The following is a 19,552-nucleotide window of genomic DNA, read 5'->3' as shown; positions in this document are numbered from 1 at the left end:
GCCTCCCAACAAGCGCTTCTTTAATGTCATTAGCTTGACAGAGGACTCTCATGGAGCCTCAGAAGTGCTCAGAACCGTGTTGGACCCTCCCAACACCAAACTTAGAGTTTGAATGTGGGGGTTCAACACCAAACTTAGAGTTTGGTTGTGGCCTCCCAACACCAAACTTAGAGTTTGACTGTGGGGGCTCAGTTTGGCTCTGTTTTGAGAGAAGCTCTTCATGCTTCCTCTCCATGATGACAGAGGGATATCCTTGGTCCTTAAACACCAAGGATTCTTCATTCACTTGAATGATCAACTCTCCTCTATCAACATCAATCATAGCCTTTGCTGTGGCTAGGAAGGGTCTGCCAAGGATGATGGATTCATCCATGCACTTCCCAGTCTTTAGGACTATGAAATCAGTAGGGATGTAATGGTCTTCAATCTTCACCAAAACATCCTCTACAAGTCCATAAGCTTGTTTTCTTGAGTTGTCTGCCATCTCTAGTGAGATTCTTGCAGCTTGTACCTCAAAGATCCCTAGCTTCTCCATTACAGAGAGGGGCATGAGGTTTACACTTGACCCTAAGTCACACAAGGCCTTTTTGAAGGTCATGGTGCCTATGGTACAAGGTATGGAAAACTTCCCAGGATCCTGCCTCTTTTGAGGGAGTTTCTGTTTAGACAAGTCATTCAGTTCTTTGGTGAGCAAAGGGGGTTCATCCTCCCAAGTCTCATTTCCAAATAACTTGTCATTTAGCTTCATGATTGCTCCAAGGTATTTAGCAACTTGCTCTTCAGTGACATATTCATCCTCTTCAGAAGAAGAATACTCATCAGAGCTCATGAATGGCAGAAGTAAGTCCAATGGAATCTCTATGGTCTCATCTTGAGCCTCAGATTCCCAAGGTTCCTTATTGGGGAACTCAGTGGAGGTCAGTGGACGTCCATTGAGGTCTTCCTCAGTGGCGTTCACTGCCTCTTCTTCCTCCCAGAATTCAGCCATATTGAGGGCCTTGCATTCTCCTTTTGGATTTTCTTCAGTATTGCTTGGGAGAGTGCTTGGAGGAAGTTCAGTAATTTTCTTGCTCAGCTGACCCACTTGTCCTTCCAAATTCCTAATGGAGGACCTAGTTTCAGTCATGAAACTTTGAATGGTTTTGATTAGATCAGAGACCATGGTTGCTAAGTCAGAGGTACTCTGCTTAGAACTCTCTGTCTGTTGCTGAGAAGATGATGGAAAAGGCTTGCTATTGCTAAACCTGTTTCTTCCACCATTATTGTTATTGAAACCTTGTTGGGGTCTCTGTTGATCCTTCCATGAAAGATTTGGATGATTCCTCCATGAAGGATTGTAGGTGTTTCCATAGGGTTCTCCCATGTAATTCACCTCTTCTATTGAAGGGTTCTCAGGATCATAAGCTTCTTCTTCAGATGAAGCTTCCTTAGTACTGCTTGGTGCATTTTGCATTCCAGACAGACTTTGAGAAATCATATTGATTTGTTGAGTCAATATTTTATTCTGAGCCAAAATGGCATTCAGAGTGTCAATCTCAAGAACTCCTTTCTTCTGACTAGTCCCATTGTTCGCAGGATTTCTTTCAGAAGTGTACATGAATTGGTTATTTGCAACCATTTCAATCAGTTCTTGAGCTTCAGTAGGCGTCTCCTTCAAATGAAGAGATCCTCCAGAAGAGCTATCCAAAGACATCTTGGACAGTTCAGAGAGACCATCATAGAAAATACCTATGATGCTCCATTCAGAAAGCATATCAGTGGGACACTTTCTGATCAATTGTTTGTATCTTTCCCAAGCTTCATAGAGGGATTCTCCTTCCTTCTGTCTGAAGGTTTGGACTTCCACTCTAAGCTTACTCAATTTTTTGAGGTGGAAAGAACTTTGCCAAGAAGGCATTGACTAGCTTTTCCCAAGAGTCCAGGCTTTCTTTAGGTTGAGAGTCCAACCATGTCCTAGCTCTGTCTCTTACAGCAAAAGGGAATAGCATCAGTCTGTAGACCTCAGGGTCAACCCCATTAGTCTTGACTGTGTCACAGATTTGCAAGAACTCAGCTAAAAACTGATGAGGATCTTCCATTGGAAGTCCATGGAACTTGCAATTCTGTTGCATTAGAGAAACTAATTGAGGCTTAAGCTCAAGGTTGTTTGCTCCAATGGCAGGGATAGAGATGCTTCTCCCATAGAAGTCGGGAGTAGGTGCAGTAAAGTCACCCAGCACCTTCCTTGCATTGTTGGTATTGTTGTTGTTTTCGGCTGCCATGTGTTCTTCTTCCTTGAAGAATTCGGTCAGGTGCTCTAAAGAGAGTTGTGCTTTGGCTTCTCTTAGCTTTCTCTTCAAGGTCCTTTCAGGTTCAGGATCAGCCTCAACAAGAATGCCTTTGTCCTTGCTCCTGCTCATAAGATAGAGAAGGAAACAAGAAAATATGGAATCCTCTATGTCACAGTATAGAGATTCCTTTAGGTGTCAGAGGAAAAGAAGAGTAGAAGACAGAAGTGGAAAATTCGAACTTAACAAAGAAGATAGAGTTCGAATTTTGCCTTAAGGGATAGTGTTAGTCCATAAATTGAAGGATGTGAGAAGGAGGGAAGTGATTTTCGAAAATTAAGTGGAAAATTTAAAAAAAATATTTTTGAAAAACATTACTTAATTTTCGAAAATGAAAAGGGAAAAGAAATCAAATGATTTTTGAAAAGGATTTTGAAATTAGAAATCAGAAACATTTAATTGAAAACTATTTTGAAAAAGATGTGGTTAAGAAGATATGATTGGTTTTAAAAAGATGTGATTGAGAAGATATGATTTGAAAACAATTTTAAAAGATATGATTTGAAAACAATTTGAAAAGATATGATTTTAAAAATTAATGACTTGCCTAACAAGAAAAGATATGAATCAAACATAAAACCTTCCTCAACAGAAAAGGCAAAAAATGTTCAATAAATCATTAATTGTTAATAAGTATTTTTGAAAAAGGAAAGAAATTGATTTTGAAAAAGATTTGATTGAAAATTGATTTGAAAAAGATTTGATTTTGAAAAGATTTTGAAAACTTAGAAAAAATCTGATTTGAAAACAAAATCTTCCTCCCCTAGCCATCCTGGCGTTAAACGCCCAGAATGGTATCCATTCTGGCGTTTAACGCCCAAAATGCTACCCTTTTGGGCGTTAAACGCCCAACCAGGTACCCTGGCTGGCGTTTAAACGCCAGTCTGTCCTTCTTCACTGGGCGTTTTGAACGCCCAGCTTTTTCTGTGCAATTCCTCTGCTGTATGTTCTGAATCTTCAATTCTCTGTATTATTGACTTGAAAAGACACAAATTAAAAATATTTTTGGATTTTTAATAATAAGGACAAACCAAAATGCAACAAGAATCAAATGACAATGCATGCAAGACACCAAACGTAGCAGTTTGTATACTACTGACACTAACAAAACGAAAATGCATATGAGACACACAAAACACTCAAGTCAATAGAATTCAAAGATCAGAATAAGGAAATCATCAAGAACAACTTGAAGATCAATGAGGACACATGCATGAATGCAATAAGAACAGAAACATGCAATTGACACTAAACTTAGGATGAGACTCTAGACTCAAAAAAGAAATATTTTTGGATTTTTCGAAAATTATGTAGAAAAAGAAAATAAAGGTATCAAAATTCTTAATGAGAATTCCAGGAATCATGCAATGTTAGTCTAAAGCTTTAGTCTAAAGAAATTAGACATGGCCGGCCAAGCTTCAGCAGGACATTGCATTCAAGAGCTAAATTGATGAAGATCAATCAGCTTTGGTGATGATAAGAACATCACCTTGAAACACTAGAATTCATTCTTAAGAGCTCTGAAAAAAAAATACCTAATCTAAGCAACAAGATGAACCGTCAGTTGTCCAGCCTAAACAATCCCGGGCAATAACACCAAAAACTTGATGTTGTTGCCGGATCTTGGCACTGATGTTACCAAAGGCTTGCTCAAAACTTGAACAATCCCCGGCAACGGCGCCAAAAACTTGATGCGCGAAATTGTGAACTATACTTTTTCACAACTCTCATAATCCCCGGTAATGGCTCCAAGAACTTGGTGGCTCAATACCATGGCATTACACAACTTCGCACAACTAACCAGCAAGTGCACTGGGTCGTCCAAGTAATAAACCTTACGCGAGTAAGGGTCGATCCCACGGAGATTGTTAGTATTGAAGCAAGCTATGGTCATCTTGTAAATCTTAGTCAAGCAAACTCAAATGTATATGGTGATGAACGAAAATAACATAAAAGATAAAGATAGTGATACTTATGTAATTCATTGGTAGGAACTTCAGATAAGCGCATGAAGATGCCTTCCCTTCCGTCTCTCTGCTTTCCTACAGTCTTCATCCAATTCTTCTTACTCTTTTCCATGGCAAGCTCGTGTAGGGTCTCACTGTTGTCAGCAGCTACCTCCCATCCTCGCAGTGAAAGCTAATGCACACACTCTGTCACAGTGCTGCCAATCACCGGTGTGGTTCCCTCCCCTACTGGAATAGAATCCAGTGATTCTTTTGCGTCTGTCACTAACGCCCAGTAAGTTATAGGTTTGAAGCACGTCACAGTCATTCAGTCATTGAATCCTACTCAGAATACCACAGACAAGGTTAGACCTTCCGGATTCTCTTGAATGCTGCCATCAGTTCTTGCCTATACCACGAAGATTCTGACTTCACGGAATGGCTGGCTCGTTTGTCAGGCGATCAACCATGCATCGTGCAATCAGGAATCCAAGAGATATTCACCAAGCCTCAAATGCTAGTAGAACAAGAGTGGTTGTCAGTCACTATGTTCATGAGTGAGAATGGTGATGGGCGTCAATCATCACCTTCATCAAGTTGAAGAACAAGTGATATCTTGGATAAAGAACAAGCGGAATTGAATGGGAGAACAATAGTAATTGCATTAATACTCGAGGTACAGCAGAGCTCCACACCTTAATCTATGGTGTGTAGAAACTCCACCGTTGAAAATACATAAGCATAAGGTCTAGGCATGGCCGAATGGCCAGCCTCCCAATGATCTAAGATCTAAAGTGATCAAAAGATATAAAGATCCAAAGACTTAAAGATCCAAAGATTTAAAGATCCAAAGATTTAAAGATCCAAAGATTTAAAGATCCAAAGATCTCTAATACAATAGTCAAAGGTCCTACTTATAGAAAACGAGTAACCTAAGGTGTACAGAAATGAGTAAATGACATAAAAATCCACTTCCGGGCCCACTTGGTGTGTGCTTGGGCTGAGCAATGAAGCATTTTTCGTGCAGAGACTCTTCTTGGAGTTAAACGCCAGCTTTAGTGCCAGTTTGGGCGTTTAACTCCCATTTGGGTGCCAGTTCCAGCGTTTAACGCTGGAATTTCCTGAGGTGACTTTGAACGCCGGTTTGGGCCATCAAATCTTGGGAAAAGTATGGACTATCATATATTGCTGGAAAGCCCAGGATGTCTACTTTCCAACGCCGTTGAGAGCGCGCCAATTGGGCTTCTGTAGCTCCAGAAAATCCACTTCGAGTGCAGGGAGGTCAGAATCCAACAGCATCTGCAGTCCTTTTTGGTCTCAGAATCAGATTTTTGCTCAGGTCCCTCAATTTCAGCCAGAAAATACCTGAAATCACAGAAAAACACACAAACTCATAGTAAAGTCCAGAAAAGTGAATTTTAGCTAAAAACTAATAAAAATATACCAAAAACTAACTATATCATATCAAAAACATACTAAAAACAATGCCAAAAAGTATACAAATTATCCGCTCATCATAGGGTCCTTTCTAGTTTGCTGCCAATTTTCCTTCTCCAGGTCGGGTTGTTCCGATATCATTTCGGATCAGGATAAGATCGTTCTCAGCAAAAGTTCGCTGTACTACCTTTTGATTGTATCTCGCCGCCATTCATCGTTTTAATGCTTCTTCCCTAATCCGAGCTCTTTTTAGAACTTCCGGGAGTAGATAAAGTTCTTCCCTTTGAAGTTGGGAGTTGGCTCCTTCACTATAGTGAATCACTCTAGGCGACCTTTCTTCAATCTCCACTGGGATCATTGCCTCCATTTCGTACGCTAAATGGAAGGGTAATTCCTTTGTGGTGGAATGTGGTGTTGTTCGATATGCCCATAGGACTTATGGGAGCTCCTTGGCTAAGGCTCCATTTGCATCCTGTAATCTCCGTTTCAGCCCAGCCAGTATGACTTTGTTGGCAGCTTCGGCTTGTCCATTGGCTTAGGGATGTTCTACGGAAGTGAATTATTGTTTTATGTTTAAGTTGGCTTCTAGCTTTCTGAAGCTTGCATATATGAACTAGGTACCATTGTCTGTGGTGATGGAGTATGGAACCCCGAACCTCGTGACAATGTTCCTATATAGGAATTTTTGACTTCTTTGAGCCGTTGCATTAGCTAGGGGTTCTGCCTTGATCCACTTTGTGAAGTAGTCTATCCCTACTATAAGGAATTTAACTTGTCCCGATCCCTAAGGGAAGGGTCCGAGAAGGTCGAGTCCCCATTTTGCGAATGGCCAAGGTGAGGTCACGCTGATGAGTTCCTCTGGTGGGGCGATGTGAAAGTTGGCATGTTTCTGACATGATGGACATGTCTTTACGAACTCTGTGACTTCCTTTTGTAGAGTTGGCCAATAAAACCTTGCCCGAAGTATTTTTTTTGGTAAGTGCTTGCGCTCCGAGGTGATTGCCACAAATGCCACTGTGTATTTCTTCAAGAACTTCCGTTGTGTTAGAAGTCAGTATGCATTTTAACAATGATATTGAAATCCCTCTTTTGTATAGAGTATTGTTTATGATAGTGTAGTATTGTGCCTCCCGTTTCAACCTTTTTGCCTCTCTTTTCTCTGTGGGGAGTGCTTCTGTTTTAAAGTAGTTAATTATGGGGGTCATCCATCCTTGTTCCTGACCTGTTATGGCCAGGACTTTTTTGTCTCCCGAGATTGATGGGTTTTGTAGAATTTTTTAGATGAGGCTTCTATTGTTGCCCCATGGTTTGGTGCTGGCTAGTTTTGAGAATGCATCAGCTCGGGCATTCTGTTCTCGGGGTATGTGATGGATCTCGTATTCTCCGAGTTGTCTGAGCTGTTCCCTGGTTTTCTCCAAGTACTTTTTCATGGTGGGATCTTTGGCTTGGTAGCTTCCTGCTATTTGCGAAGTGACTACCTGTGAGTCACTGAAGATGATAAGCTTTTGAGCTCCAACCTCCCTAGCCAGTTTCAAACCAGCTAGTAGTGCCTCATATTCCACTTAGTTGTTTGAGGCAGGGAACCCGAATTTGAGGGAGAGTTCGATTTTGGTTCCTTGGTCGCTTTCAATTATCACACCTGCGCCACTTCCAATTTTATTTGAGGAACCGTCCACGTAGAGATTCCATTCTGTGGGGATTTCTGGTGTGTCTATAAATTATGCGATGAAGTCGGCCAGGCATTGTGATTTGATGGCTGTCCGGGCTTTGTATCGAATATCGAATTCAAACAACTCGACTGCCCATTACAAGATTCTGCCTGCCAGGTCTGTTTTTTGTAAAATCCCTTTTATGGGCTGATTGGTCCGAGCCTTAATGGTGTGGGTTTGGAAGTATGGACGAAGTCGCCGAGATGTTAGTATGAGAGCGCAGGCAAACTTTTCTATTTTTTGGTAGTTCAGCTCGGATCCTTGTAATGCTTTACTGATGAAGTACACGGGCTGTTGCCCCTTGTCGTCTTCTCGAACTGGTGCTGAGGCTATTACCCGACTTCCTACCGCGAGGTACAATATGAGTGGTTCTTCTTCCCGTGGCCAAGTTAGGATAGGTGGCTGTCCCATGAATCTTTTGAAATCTTTGAAGGCTTGCTCACACTCTGTTGTCCATTCAAACTTCTTTCCCTTCCGTAGAGTGGTGTAGAAGGGAAGAGATCTTATTACCGATCTGGCTAGAAATCTAGACAAGGCTGCCAATCTCCCGTTAAATTGTTGTACCTCTTTGACACAAGTCGGACTCTTCATGTCGAGTATGGCCCGGCATTTATCTAGGTTTGCTTCGATTCCTCTTTGTGTGAGCATAAAACCTAAGGACTTGCCAGCCTCTACTGTGAAGGTGCATTTTGCGGGATTGAGTTGCATGCCATGCCGTCTTATAGTGTCGAATACCTGGGTCAGGTTGGACAATAGCATCTCTTCATTATGTCTCTTTATTAGCATGTCGTCCACGTAGACTTCCATGATTTTTCCGATGTGATCCAAAAAGACCTTATTCATCAATCTCTGATAAGTAGCTCCTACATTTTTAAGACCGAAAGGCATGATGACGTAGTAGTAGTTTGCTTTTGGGGTTAAGAATGACGTTTTTTCTTTGTCCGGTGGATACATTGGGATCTGATTCCATCCCGAGTATGCGTCCATAAACGAGAGGTATTTATATCCGGAGGAGGCATCTACTAGAGCATCGATACTTGGGAGTGGATAAGGATCTTTTAGGCAGGCTTTGTTGAGATCAGTGTAGTCGGTGCACATTCGCCACTTCCCGTTTGACTTTTTTGCCAAGACGACATTAGCCAGCCATAGCGGGTATTTAACTTCTCTTATGAACCCTGCCTCTAGTAGAGCATGTACTTGTTCTTTCACAGCTTGGGAGCGTTCTGGTCCGAGCTTTCTATGCCTTTGTTGTACTGGCCGAGATCTTGGGTGGACTGATAGTTTATGGCACATTAGTTTGGGGTCTATGCCTGGCATGTTTGCGGCCTTCCATGCAAAGAGATTGACATTGTTTCGCAAGAACTGTATGAGTGATTCTTTTATGTCTCCTTTTAGAATTGTACTGATATTGGTTGTTTGGTCCGGGGTATTCCCGATCTGGATTTTTTCTACTTCACCTTCGGGTTGTGGGCGGAGTTCTTCCCGCCTCTGAGCTCCACCGAGTTCGATTGTGTAGAATTCTTCTCATCTACCTCTGAGGTTTAAACTTTCGTTGTAGCAGCGGCGCGCCGTCTTTTGGTCTGCTTTTATTGTAGCTATTCCTTCTGTAGTTGGGAACTTCATGCATAGATGTGGAGTCGAGACTACTGCACCAAGCTGATTCAATGTTGTCTGACCTATTAAGGTATTGTAGGCTGAGCTTACGTCGACCACAATGTAGTCTATTTTGAGTTTTCTTGACTGGTTTCCTTTTCCAAAGGTCGTGTGTAGTGAGACGTATCCAAGTGGTTGAACTGGGGTGTCTCCTAGTCTGAATAGGTTGTTCAGATATGCTTTGAGTTCTTTTTCTTCTAGGCCAAGAATTATCGAAGGTAGTTTTGAATAATATGTCGGCGGAGCTTCCTTGGTCTATCAGTGTGCAGTGGAGATTTGCGTTTGCTAATACGATAGTGATGACCATAGGATCGTCGTGTCCTGTGATGATGCCGGATGCGTCCTCTTTGGTAAAAATAATCGCGGGAATGTCGGGTGCTTCCTCCGTCCCCTCAACATGATATACTTCTTTAAGATATCTTTTGCGAGATGATTTAGAGACTCCTCCTCCCGCAAATCCGCCGTGTATCATGTGGACGAGTCTTTCTGGTGTACGAGGTGACCCCTCGGTTCATCCGACATCTTCTTCCCTTCTTCTTTTTCTTTGCTCATCGTCCCGGCTGGCTAGATACCGATCTAGCTTCCTCTCTCTTTCTAGCTTTTCTATGACATTTTTTAAGTCAAAACATTCATTGGTGGAATGCCCGCGGATGCGATGATACTCATAATATTCGCCCTGATTTCCTCCTCCTTTTTTGCCTTTGAGTGGTCAAGCTGGAGGTATTTTTTCAGTGTGGCAAACCTCTCTGTAGATATCCACAAGGGACACCCGAAGAGGGGTGTAATTGTGGTATTTTTTAATTTTTTTTTCCATGGCGATCTTCCTTCTTTTTGGACTCATTGTCCTTATCCCGGGAGGTGAATCCGGATTTTGAGGTCTCTCCTAACCGAGAGTTTTCCTCCATGTTGATATACTTCTCTGCTCGTTCTTGCACTTCGTTTAGAGATGCGGGGTATTTTTTCGATATAGATTGGCTAAAAGGTCCCTCTCGTAAGCCATTGATGAGGCCCATAATGGCAGCCTCTGTTGGTAGGCTCTATATGTCCAGGCATGTTTTGTTGAATCTTTCCATGTAGTTGCGAAGACTTTCCCGTTCTCCTTGCCTGATTCCTAATAGACTTGGGGCGTGCTTAGCCTTGTCTTTTTGGATGGAGAATCTGGCTAAAAACTTTTTGGCCAAGTCATCGAAACTCGAGATGGACCTAAGAGGTAATTTGTCGAACCATCTTATTGCCGTCTTTGTTAAAGTAGTCGGAAAGGATTTGCAACGAACTGCATCTGAGGAATTGGTTAGGTACATTCTACTTCTGAAATTGCTGAGATGATGGTCGGGATCCGTAGTGCCATCGTACAGAGTCATATCTGGGAGTTTAAAGTCTTTTGGGATTTTGGTCTTCATGATCTCCTTGGTGAATGGATCTTGTTCCTTGTGGGAGCTGTCCACATGAGGGGATCGGTTGGCTTTGGTCTTGAGATCGGCTTCGAGTTTTAGGAGTTTGTCCTCCAATTCTGGTGTTGTCTTATTTCCTTCTGTAGGTCTTTCTCGACCTCTCGTTGACGTAGGGTTTCTTCTTCAAGTTGTTTTAAACAGTCTTGAAGCGCCTCCATGGCTCCCGCGTTTGAATTCTTTTTGTTGTTAAATTGAGGAGTATCCTTTGGTGTAGTGTCCGCATTTTTGTTTGGCGTTCTATCCTCTAGATCTGAATTGTGGTCATTATCATGATCGTCCGCCATGACAATGGGATGACTTCCAGGTTCCCCGGCAACGGCGATAATGTTCTGAGGGTTACCTGAAACTGTAGGTCGATCTCGGTCTAGATCTTCTATGCAGGTCAGAGATGATGTGTCCGGTGTGTAGGACTACCAATGCTGCTGATCCTTGGTTATCGGAGGGTGGTGGTACCTGCAAGGGACTCCGATGCTTAAGTTAGCAAGGGTATTAAACAGGTTTTTAGTAGAATCAGAGTGTGAGTTATATCTGGGTGCTCTAATGTATTTATAATAGTGTGGGCTGACCTTTTTAGATAATATAAGTTAGTTATCATATCTTATCTTATCTTTGGGTGAGGTCAGCTTATCTTCAAGGGAACCGCCCTTATCTCTATAGGCTTGGGCTGCCTTTGGATTTGGGTAATGTTCCTCTATTTGGGCCCTTTACTGGGCTTTCCTGGTAATTTGGCCGAGCTCTTTGAGAAGAGGTCGGATAGTCTGACATGAAGAGGTCGGTCGCTTTATCGCCAAACATCCCGGGTCAGACAGCTTGACTCAGGGTATGAACAGAAACAAACCACTTCTTTTATTTGATGATTGTAAAACTTAACAACATGGCATTTTCTTTCTTGAAAACATAAAAGACTCAAGAGAAACCTCATGAAACATAAACTATCCTAACATTGCAACTTACTATCAAACAGAAATTTGAGAACTAAATAGAATTCAAAAATTTAAAAGGAATGTCAACCATGGGACTTAACAACCTTGAGCAGCTTCAGTTCATTGGCCCTTTTCCATTGTCCTTCTTCTTAGAATGGGAGGAGTCATCACCATTCTTTTTGGAGGATCCCTCTTGTGTCTTTGTGTCCTTGGGCTTCCAAAATCCCAGCCTCCTCATGTAGTTCCTTTCATCCTCCTTATGCTTAGCCAGAATTTCCTCTTGTTTCGCGCTTAGCTCTTCCATTCCTTGCATAAATATTGGGTATCTGGGGTTTAAGGCAGCCACAGCATTACACAAGTGATTCAGCTTCGCTTGTGTGTTGATATCATATTGCCTCCTTGAAATGGTTATAGCATCCTAAAGATGCCTGAACTTAGCAAGGTTCTTCTGATGCCATTTATTTTGCTCCACTATTTTGTTGAGTGCACCTTGCATTTCACCCCAGTCAAACTATTCTTGCTGCTCCTTCAATTTCTCCATACTTCCTTGGAGTTATTGCATGTTCTCATTCATGTGGTCCCATTACTGTTGTTGCTGATTGAGTTGGTTGATATCCTCTCTCAGTTGGTGTATGTGTCCTTTTATTTGGTGTATGTCTCCTTGCAACTACTCCCAGTTGACTCCTTAGGGAAATTGTTGGTAATGGTGGTATAGTGGTGGTTGAAGTGGTAGGTGAAGTGGTTGATCTTCAGCCTCTTCTTCTTGTTGTGGTTGCCCTTGTAGTTCATGAGCATGAGCTCTATATTCCCTGACCCTTTGAGGAGGGTTAACAGCTACCACCTTGGCCATCTTCTTGGCAGTTATAGGCTTGTCTTGCTCCACCATGACTTCATCAATAATCTTCTCAACCTCTGTTTCATCGCATAGCCTTTGGATGATGCTGGAAAATGCCAACCTTGAGCTATCTTTGGTACTTTTCAGTATTTTGTTGATGTTGTTGGCAATCATCTCCCAACATTGACATTTTCTCCCTTCATTATGTTGTATATGAGCATAGCTCTTTCTTTAGTTACCTCTGAAGTATTGGATGTGAAAATTAGAGACCTCCTCACAAAGTCCAGCCACCCTCTAGCTTGGGGGCTCAAATCTCTTCTCCTCAGCTGGTTGGGTCTCATATCCTTGTCATTGATCCGTTGTACATTCAGCACGCATATCTCATTGAGGATTTCATCAAATCCTGGGTCCTGTTGCTTTATCCCTTCTTCATAACTCCGGGTGGAGTTTGTTTGTTTTACCAACAATATTCTATCTATGTTAGAGGGGCTATAATCAATGGCTTTCCCCTAACATAGCTCAGATATCCATAAGGTTGCCCAGGTTGGGGCACTACATTGGAACAGAATTCTCTAACCAAGCTTTCCACCACCTTCCTTGATGGGTTACACAAGAGTGCCCATCCTCTGCTATTGATTTCCCGGTTGATCTCGGGGTGCTCATTCCTACCAAGTTGGAAGCCAACTTCGGGAATGATTTACCTTTCACTCACCCAACCATAAAATTGGTTTTGGTTGAATGATGAGAGGAACTTGTATTCATTGTAGCCTGAGGAGGATCCTAAAGTTGGTTCCTTAGTCTTTCTCTTCTTTGATGATGATGTTATTGGGGGTGCCGTTGGGTGAGAAAAGAAGTGTGAAAGGGTGAAGAGGTTGGAATAAAGGATAAAGAACAGGGAGCAAAGCAAGGGTTTTCTTTACACACCAAACTTAGGACTTGATTGTCCCTAATCAAGTAGAGGAAAAGAGAAAAAAAAGAGAAGAGGGTTCTTTCGCGTGTGAACTTTTGGGGGTTGAAGCATGAAGAGTGGTGGGAGGTGTTTGATAGTGGTGAGAGGTGCTGGCTTGAAGGGAGGGATGTGGTGGGATTTAAAAGTAATTCATCTTTTTCCACTTGGGAAGTAGCGCCTATCGTGGGAAGAGGTGCCAACCCTTCTTTTCTTTTGATTATCTGCATGTGTTGAGTTTCAAAGTGCAAGTACACTTTGACTCCTTTCTACATGAGCTATCAATCATGTGAGCCCCATCCTCTCTCCTGAAAGTGAAAACCAAAACACCATTAGCGAAAAGAACCTCTTTATATTCCTTTTCGTAACATATAATTGAAATGCATTTTATGAGTGTCCCTTGGGACACCAAACTTAATTTCCTTGCATCTAATAAATTGGGTTTATCATTAGCTATTTAATGTGTTCATAAGAGTGAAATAAATCCACTTCTTTCACATTCTTTAACTCCTTCTGAACACATTAAGGTGACCTTATATGCATAGCCGATTTATTTAATGCATTCACATTAAGAACATGTTGGGCTCACTATGTGGACATCATATGGTGGTGGCCATACCAATCTTAATCTCTGGGCTTACTCTCAAAATTAATTCATTCAAAGGTTTGTAAGCCTAGATTAAGTGGGTTAGTGGTCACACCAAACTTAGCTCTTCAGCTAGTTCCCAGCCCAATCACTCATCATCAATAAGTGTGTTCATCAAATTGCATTTTCAGAAAAAGAAAACAAAGAAAAGAAAACAAATTGAAGAATTACTAACTGTCAAGAATTTGACTAACATTTAAACTACCTAATCTATCATTTACAATATACTCTTAGAAAGCATGAGAAACAAAAGTATTAAAATGGAACTTAAACTATCTAATTTGGAAATTTTGAAGCTACTTCTAGAAAGCAAGAGATCAAAAGGATATAGAGTGTTGGGGTGCGTCCCAACCAGCGCTTCTTTAATGTCATTAGCTTGACATCCCTCCATCTTTAGTTGAGGTTGTAGCTCGCTCTCTGCTCCTCCAAAGAGTCTCCCAAGTAATGCTTAAGTCTATGGCCATTTACAGTGAAAGTTCTCTAAGTTTTGTTCTCCATGTGCTCTACATGACCATAGGGGGATACTTTAAGGATGGTAAAAGGTCTTGATCATCGAGACTTAAGTTTTCCTGGGAAGAATTTGAGTCTTGAGTTGTATAGTAGTACCTTTTGACCTTCTACAGACTCTCGTCTTTCTATCTTTTGATCATGCCACGTCTTAGCTTTTTCCTTGTAGATTTTGACATTTTCATATGCTTGAGATCTGAGTTCTTCTAATTCTAGCAGTTGGAAGATCATTTTCTCCCCAGCAACATTACTATCAAAGTTGAGTAGCTTAAGTGCCCAAAAGGCTTTGTGTTCAAGCTCAAGGGGAAAGTGACATGCCTTCCCATACACCAGCTGATATGGGGTCATCCCTATTAGTGTTTTGAAGGATGTCCTATATGACCAAAGAGCGTCGTCCAGCCTTTTTGACCAGTCCTTTCTTAAAGCTCCCACAGATTTCTCTAGGATCTGCTTTAGCTCTCTGTTGGATACCTCTGTCTGCCTACTTATTTGAGGGTGATAAGGTGTTGCAACCTTATGTTTCACTTCATATCTCAAGAGGATGGCTTCCAATGGTCTGTTATAGAAGTGACTCGCTCTATCACTAATAAAAGCTATGGAGACTCCAAATCGACTGAAGATGTTCCTCCTAAGGAAGTTCATGACTACCTTGTTATCATTTGTTGGTGCTGCAATGACCTCCGCCCACCTAGATCCATAGTCCATTGCCACTAGAATGTACTTGTTTGAATATGAGGTAGGGAAAGGACCCATGAAGTCAATTCCCATACATCAAACAACTCAAGTTCTAGGATAAACTACTGTGGCATCTCATTTTTCTTAGGTAGATTACCAGCTCTTTGGCATTCATTGCACCTTAACACCAATTCCTTAGCATCTTTGAATACTAATTGCCAAAAGAATCCACATTGGAGCACCTTTGCTGTTGTTCTTTCTCCACTAAAATGGCCTCCATATGCAGATCCATGGCATTGCCACAACACTTCTTGTCTTTCTTCTTGTTAAATACATCTCCTCAAGATTCCATCAACACCCTTTTTGAACAAGTATGGCTCATCCTAGATGTAGTGTTTAGCATCATTGAGTAACTTTCTCCTCATGCGCTTGTTGGTGTTGGTGGGCAACTCCCCAATAGCCTTGAAGTTGGCTATATCAGTAAACCAAGGGCTTTCTTGAATCATCATCAACTGTTCATCAGGGAAGCTTTCATTCACTTCAAATTGTTGTGCTTCAACGTCTTTATGTGGAATTCTTGAGAGGTGGTTAGCCACTTCATTCTCTGCCCACTTCTATCTTTTATCTCAATGTTGAATTCTTGAAGTAGCAAGACCCACCTTATCAACCTAAGCTTGGATTCTTGCTTGGTCAACGATATTTGAGAGCTGCATGATAAGTGAAAATAGTAATTTTTGAGCCAATAAGATATGATATAAACTTATCAAAAGTGAAGACTATGGCTAAAAGTTCCTTCTCTATAGTGGTAGGTGTAGTTCCTTTGATTCTCATTGAGGGCTTTGCTATCATAGTAAATAGCATGCACTAGCTTGTCTTTCCTTTGTCCTAAAACAGCACCAACAGCGAAATTAGATGCATCACACATCAATTTGAAGGGTAAATCCCAGCTAGGTAGTGCTATAATAGGTGCAGAGGAAAGTCTATTTTTAAGTTCATCAAAGGCTAACATACACTCTCTATCAAAAACAAAGGGAGTATTTGAGACAGGTAGGTTACTGAGGGGTTTGGCAATCTTTGAAAAATCTTTTATAAACCTCCTATAGAACCCAGCATGTCCCAAAAAGCTTCTAATTGCCTTGACATTGCAAGGTGAAGGCAACTTCTCAATTACTTCCACCTTTGCCTTGTCTACTTCTATGCCCTTTTTAGAGATCTTATGACCAAGAACCACCCCTCCAGTTACCATGAAATGTCACTTCTCCCAGTTTAAAACCAGGTTGGTTTCTTGCCATCTCTTTAGTACCATGTCTAGATGATGTAGGCAATCAGAATATGAATCCCCAAACACAGAGAAGTCATCCATAAACAACACTATGAACTTCTCAATCATGTTTGAAAAGATGGAGAGCATGCACCTTTGGAATGTTGTAGGTGCATTGCACAATCCAAAAGGCATTCTCCTATAAGTAAAGACTCCATAGGGACAAGTGAAAGAGGTTTTCTCCTGATCCTTTGGGTCTACAATTATTTGGTTTTAGCCAGAGTAACCATCCAAGAAGCAGTAGCATTCATGTCCTACAAGTCTTTCTAGCATTTGGTCCATGAAAGGTAGGGGAAAGTGATCCTTCCTGGTGGCTTCATTGAGCTTCCTATAATCAATGCACATGCGCCAGCCAGTCATTGTTCTTGTTGGTATCAATTCATTCTTCTCATTTGGCACAACAGTGATCCTTCCTTTCTTGGGGACTACTTGCACCGGTCTTACCTAAGGGCTGTCTGAAATAGGGTAAATCACCCCTGCTTGCCATAGTTTCAAAACCTCCTTTTGGACTACCTCATTCATTGTTGGGTTTAGCCTTTTCTGTTGCTGTCTTGAGGGCTTTGCACCTTCCTCAAGTAGGATCTTGTGCATGAACATTGAAGGACTGATCCCCTTTAGATCTGCAAGTGTCCAACCTATAGCATTGTTATGTTGTTTCAGCACTTGGATTAACTCCTCTTCTTGTTCCTCTTTCAGGTTTGAGTTAATGATTACTAGGTATGAATTATTATCACCCAAGTAAGCATATTACAAACTTGGGGGTAAAATCTTCAGTTGCAACTTTGGTGCCTCCAATTCTATCTTGCTTGGCTTATCCAACATGAGTGAATTGTCCATAGCATCCAGTGGTAGCTCACCACATGAGACTTGTTGAACTTGCTCTTTGGTTTCTTCATATTGTTCTTCCTCTAGGACTCCCTGAACCATGTTTTCAATGGTATCTACCATCATGCATTCACTAGTGGCTTCCTTGGGGTAGCTCATTGCCTTGAGGACATTGAAAACCATCTTCTTTTCATGTAATCTCAAGACTAGCTCCCCTTTTTGAACATCAATTATAGATCCAGTAGTAGCTAGGAATGGCCTTTCTAGGATGATTGATATGTTGGCTTCTTCCTCCATGTCAAGCACAACAAAATTAGTTGGGAAGATGAATTCCCCAACTTTCACCAATAGATCTTCCACCACACCATGGGGAAATTTAAATGTTCTGTCATCCAATTGAAGTGCCATACTTGTTGGCCAGGCTTCCTCCATTCTCATTCTTTTCATCATGGCCAAAGACATGAGGTTTATGTTGGCTCCAAGATCACATAGTACCTTCTCAATGTTCATATCCCCAATAACACAGGGGATTTGGAAGCTCCCAGGATCTTTCAGCTTTTGGCGAAGCTTCTTTTGTATTATGGCACTACACTCCTCAGTGAGCACTACAATCTCTTTCTCATCCCAATTCCTCTTCCTTGTCATGAGCTCCTTTAAAAATTTGGAATAGAGTGGTATTTGTTCTAGTATCTCAGTAAAAGGTATGTCGATCTGGAGCTTCTTGAAGATTTATAGGAATCTAGAGAACTAGCTGCCTTTTCCATCCTTCCTCAGTCTTTGTGGGTAAGGTGCCTTCGGCACATAAGGCTTCAGGACTTACTTTGGTGAGGATGGTACAGGGGTCTCTTCGTCTTTCTTGGTTTCAGGTTCCTTTGCAACTTCTTCTTCTTGGTGGCTTTGACTTGGGGGTGTTTCTTCTACAACTTATCCACTTCTTAGTGTTATGGCCTTGCACTCTCCCCTTGGGTTAGCCATGGTGTCACTAGGAAAGGTATGTATGGACATAGGTATTTGCTTAGACAAGCTCCCTAATTGTGCCTCCAATTTTGAAATCGCTGCCCCTTGATTCTTTATGTTGGATCTGGCCTCTTCTTAGTTAGCATCTATCTTTCTATCAGCTTGTAGCTGTCTTTCCAGTATAGTGGATATAGTTCCGGTTAGTTGTGTTGAAAATTGTGCTATGGCTGCCTCTAATTTTGAGAAATTGCTGCTGATTTCACATGGTTGCATGGTGGGGGTTGATGTATCTTGGTGGTGGCTGTTGTGTGTTTGCTGTGTGGGGTGATATGATGTGTTTTGTGAGTTGTGGTAGGGTCTACTGTTGCTTGCTTAGTAGTTGGGGTTGTGGTTGTTGTGATGATTAGAGTGATATGGATTGTGGTCTTGTTGGTTTCCCTACCCAAAATTTGGGTTGTATGTTTTAGAGTTTGGATCATATGGTGATCTAGACGGGTTGTTTACATAATTTCCCTGCTCCCATTCCCAGGTATCTATGCGCACGCACACTAAGCGATGCTTGGCTGGATGTGTGACATGCTCGAAATGATCCACGCGCTCTGCTTGGGCTCCTGTACATACGCACAAGAGGCTGTACGCACACACAGGTCTCCGAACTTGTTTCCTTTAATTCTTCATGTTTCCTCCACTTTGCATGCTCTTCTTCCATTTTCTCCAACCCATTCCTACCTTATACACTTGGAATCACTCGCAAACACATCAAGTCATTGAATGGAAGAAAAATGGAATAAAATAGATCAAATTAAGCACAAAAGAGCATATTTTTATAATCAAGCACACTTTAGGAGGAAAGTTCAAAAGCATGCTATTCAAGGGAATAAGTGCAAGTTTATGTGATGAAATTCATTCAATTCTAACAAAAAATTATCATCAAATATGGATTCATCAATTCCCCCACACTTAAACACTAGCTTGTCCTCATGCTAAACACACTCAAAGGAGATAGATGAAAGGAAAAATGACTTATGTTATACACTACCTAAATGCATGCAATTATCCTAAGGCTAATCGCCAATATGTACTATGATGAGAGTTGGTAGAAACAAACCATGAAATTCCAATCCATCTCAAGAAAACTTTAGGGCCAATGCAAAGAGTTCATACACTAAGATCAATGTCCAAAGAATTGAATCGAAATTTTTAAAACTATCCGATTGAACAACTTGCGAGAAGATACAAAATGAGTATCCACTCACTTCGCTCAGTGTTTAGGGTTTAACCACTCAATTCTCCTTTTTTTTCATGCTTTTCAAAGATTTGCAAGTCATCTAACAATCAACTAGTATTTAATGCATGCATAACAAATATCATGAGGTCTTTAGAGGGATGTGATG

At 41.4% G+C, this 19,552-nt stretch overlaps 1 protein-coding gene and 1 non-coding gene across 2 annotated transcripts; one reads left to right on the top strand and one right to left on the bottom strand.

Annotated features, from left to right (window-relative positions):
* The first annotated feature begins 1,747 nt into the window (after positions 1-1,747).
* Positions 1,748-1,855, top strand: LOC112718986 (small nucleolar RNA R71). Its single transcript, XR_003161311.1, has one exon. It is a non-coding gene; the product is annotated as a small nucleolar RNA R71 (small nucleolar RNA).
* Positions 1,856-14,422: 12,567 nt separating this feature from the next.
* LOC112717596 (uncharacterized) lies at positions 14,423-15,085 on the bottom strand. The gene has a single exon (XM_025769582.1). It carries the CDS (start codon positions 15,083-15,085, stop codon positions 14,423-14,425), a length of 663 nt encoding a protein of 220 aa, XP_025625367.1.
* Positions 15,086-19,552: the final 4,467 nt, after the last annotated feature.

The sequence above is a fragment of the Arachis hypogaea genome, chromosome 10, assembly GCF_003086295.3.
Source record: "Arachis hypogaea cultivar Tifrunner chromosome 10, arahy.Tifrunner.gnm2.J5K5, whole genome shotgun sequence".
NCBI classification, from domain to species: Eukaryota; Viridiplantae; Streptophyta; class Magnoliopsida; order Fabales; family Fabaceae; genus Arachis; species Arachis hypogaea.
The sequence above is the reverse complement of the archived record's forward strand: the minus strand, read 5'-3'. Positions and strand labels throughout refer to the sequence as shown.

Coding starts and splice junctions, on each gene's coding strand:
- LOC112717596 (XM_025769582.1), bottom strand. CDS start 15,085: ATGGACTATGGATCTAGGTGGGCGGAGGTCATTGCAGCACCAACAAAT.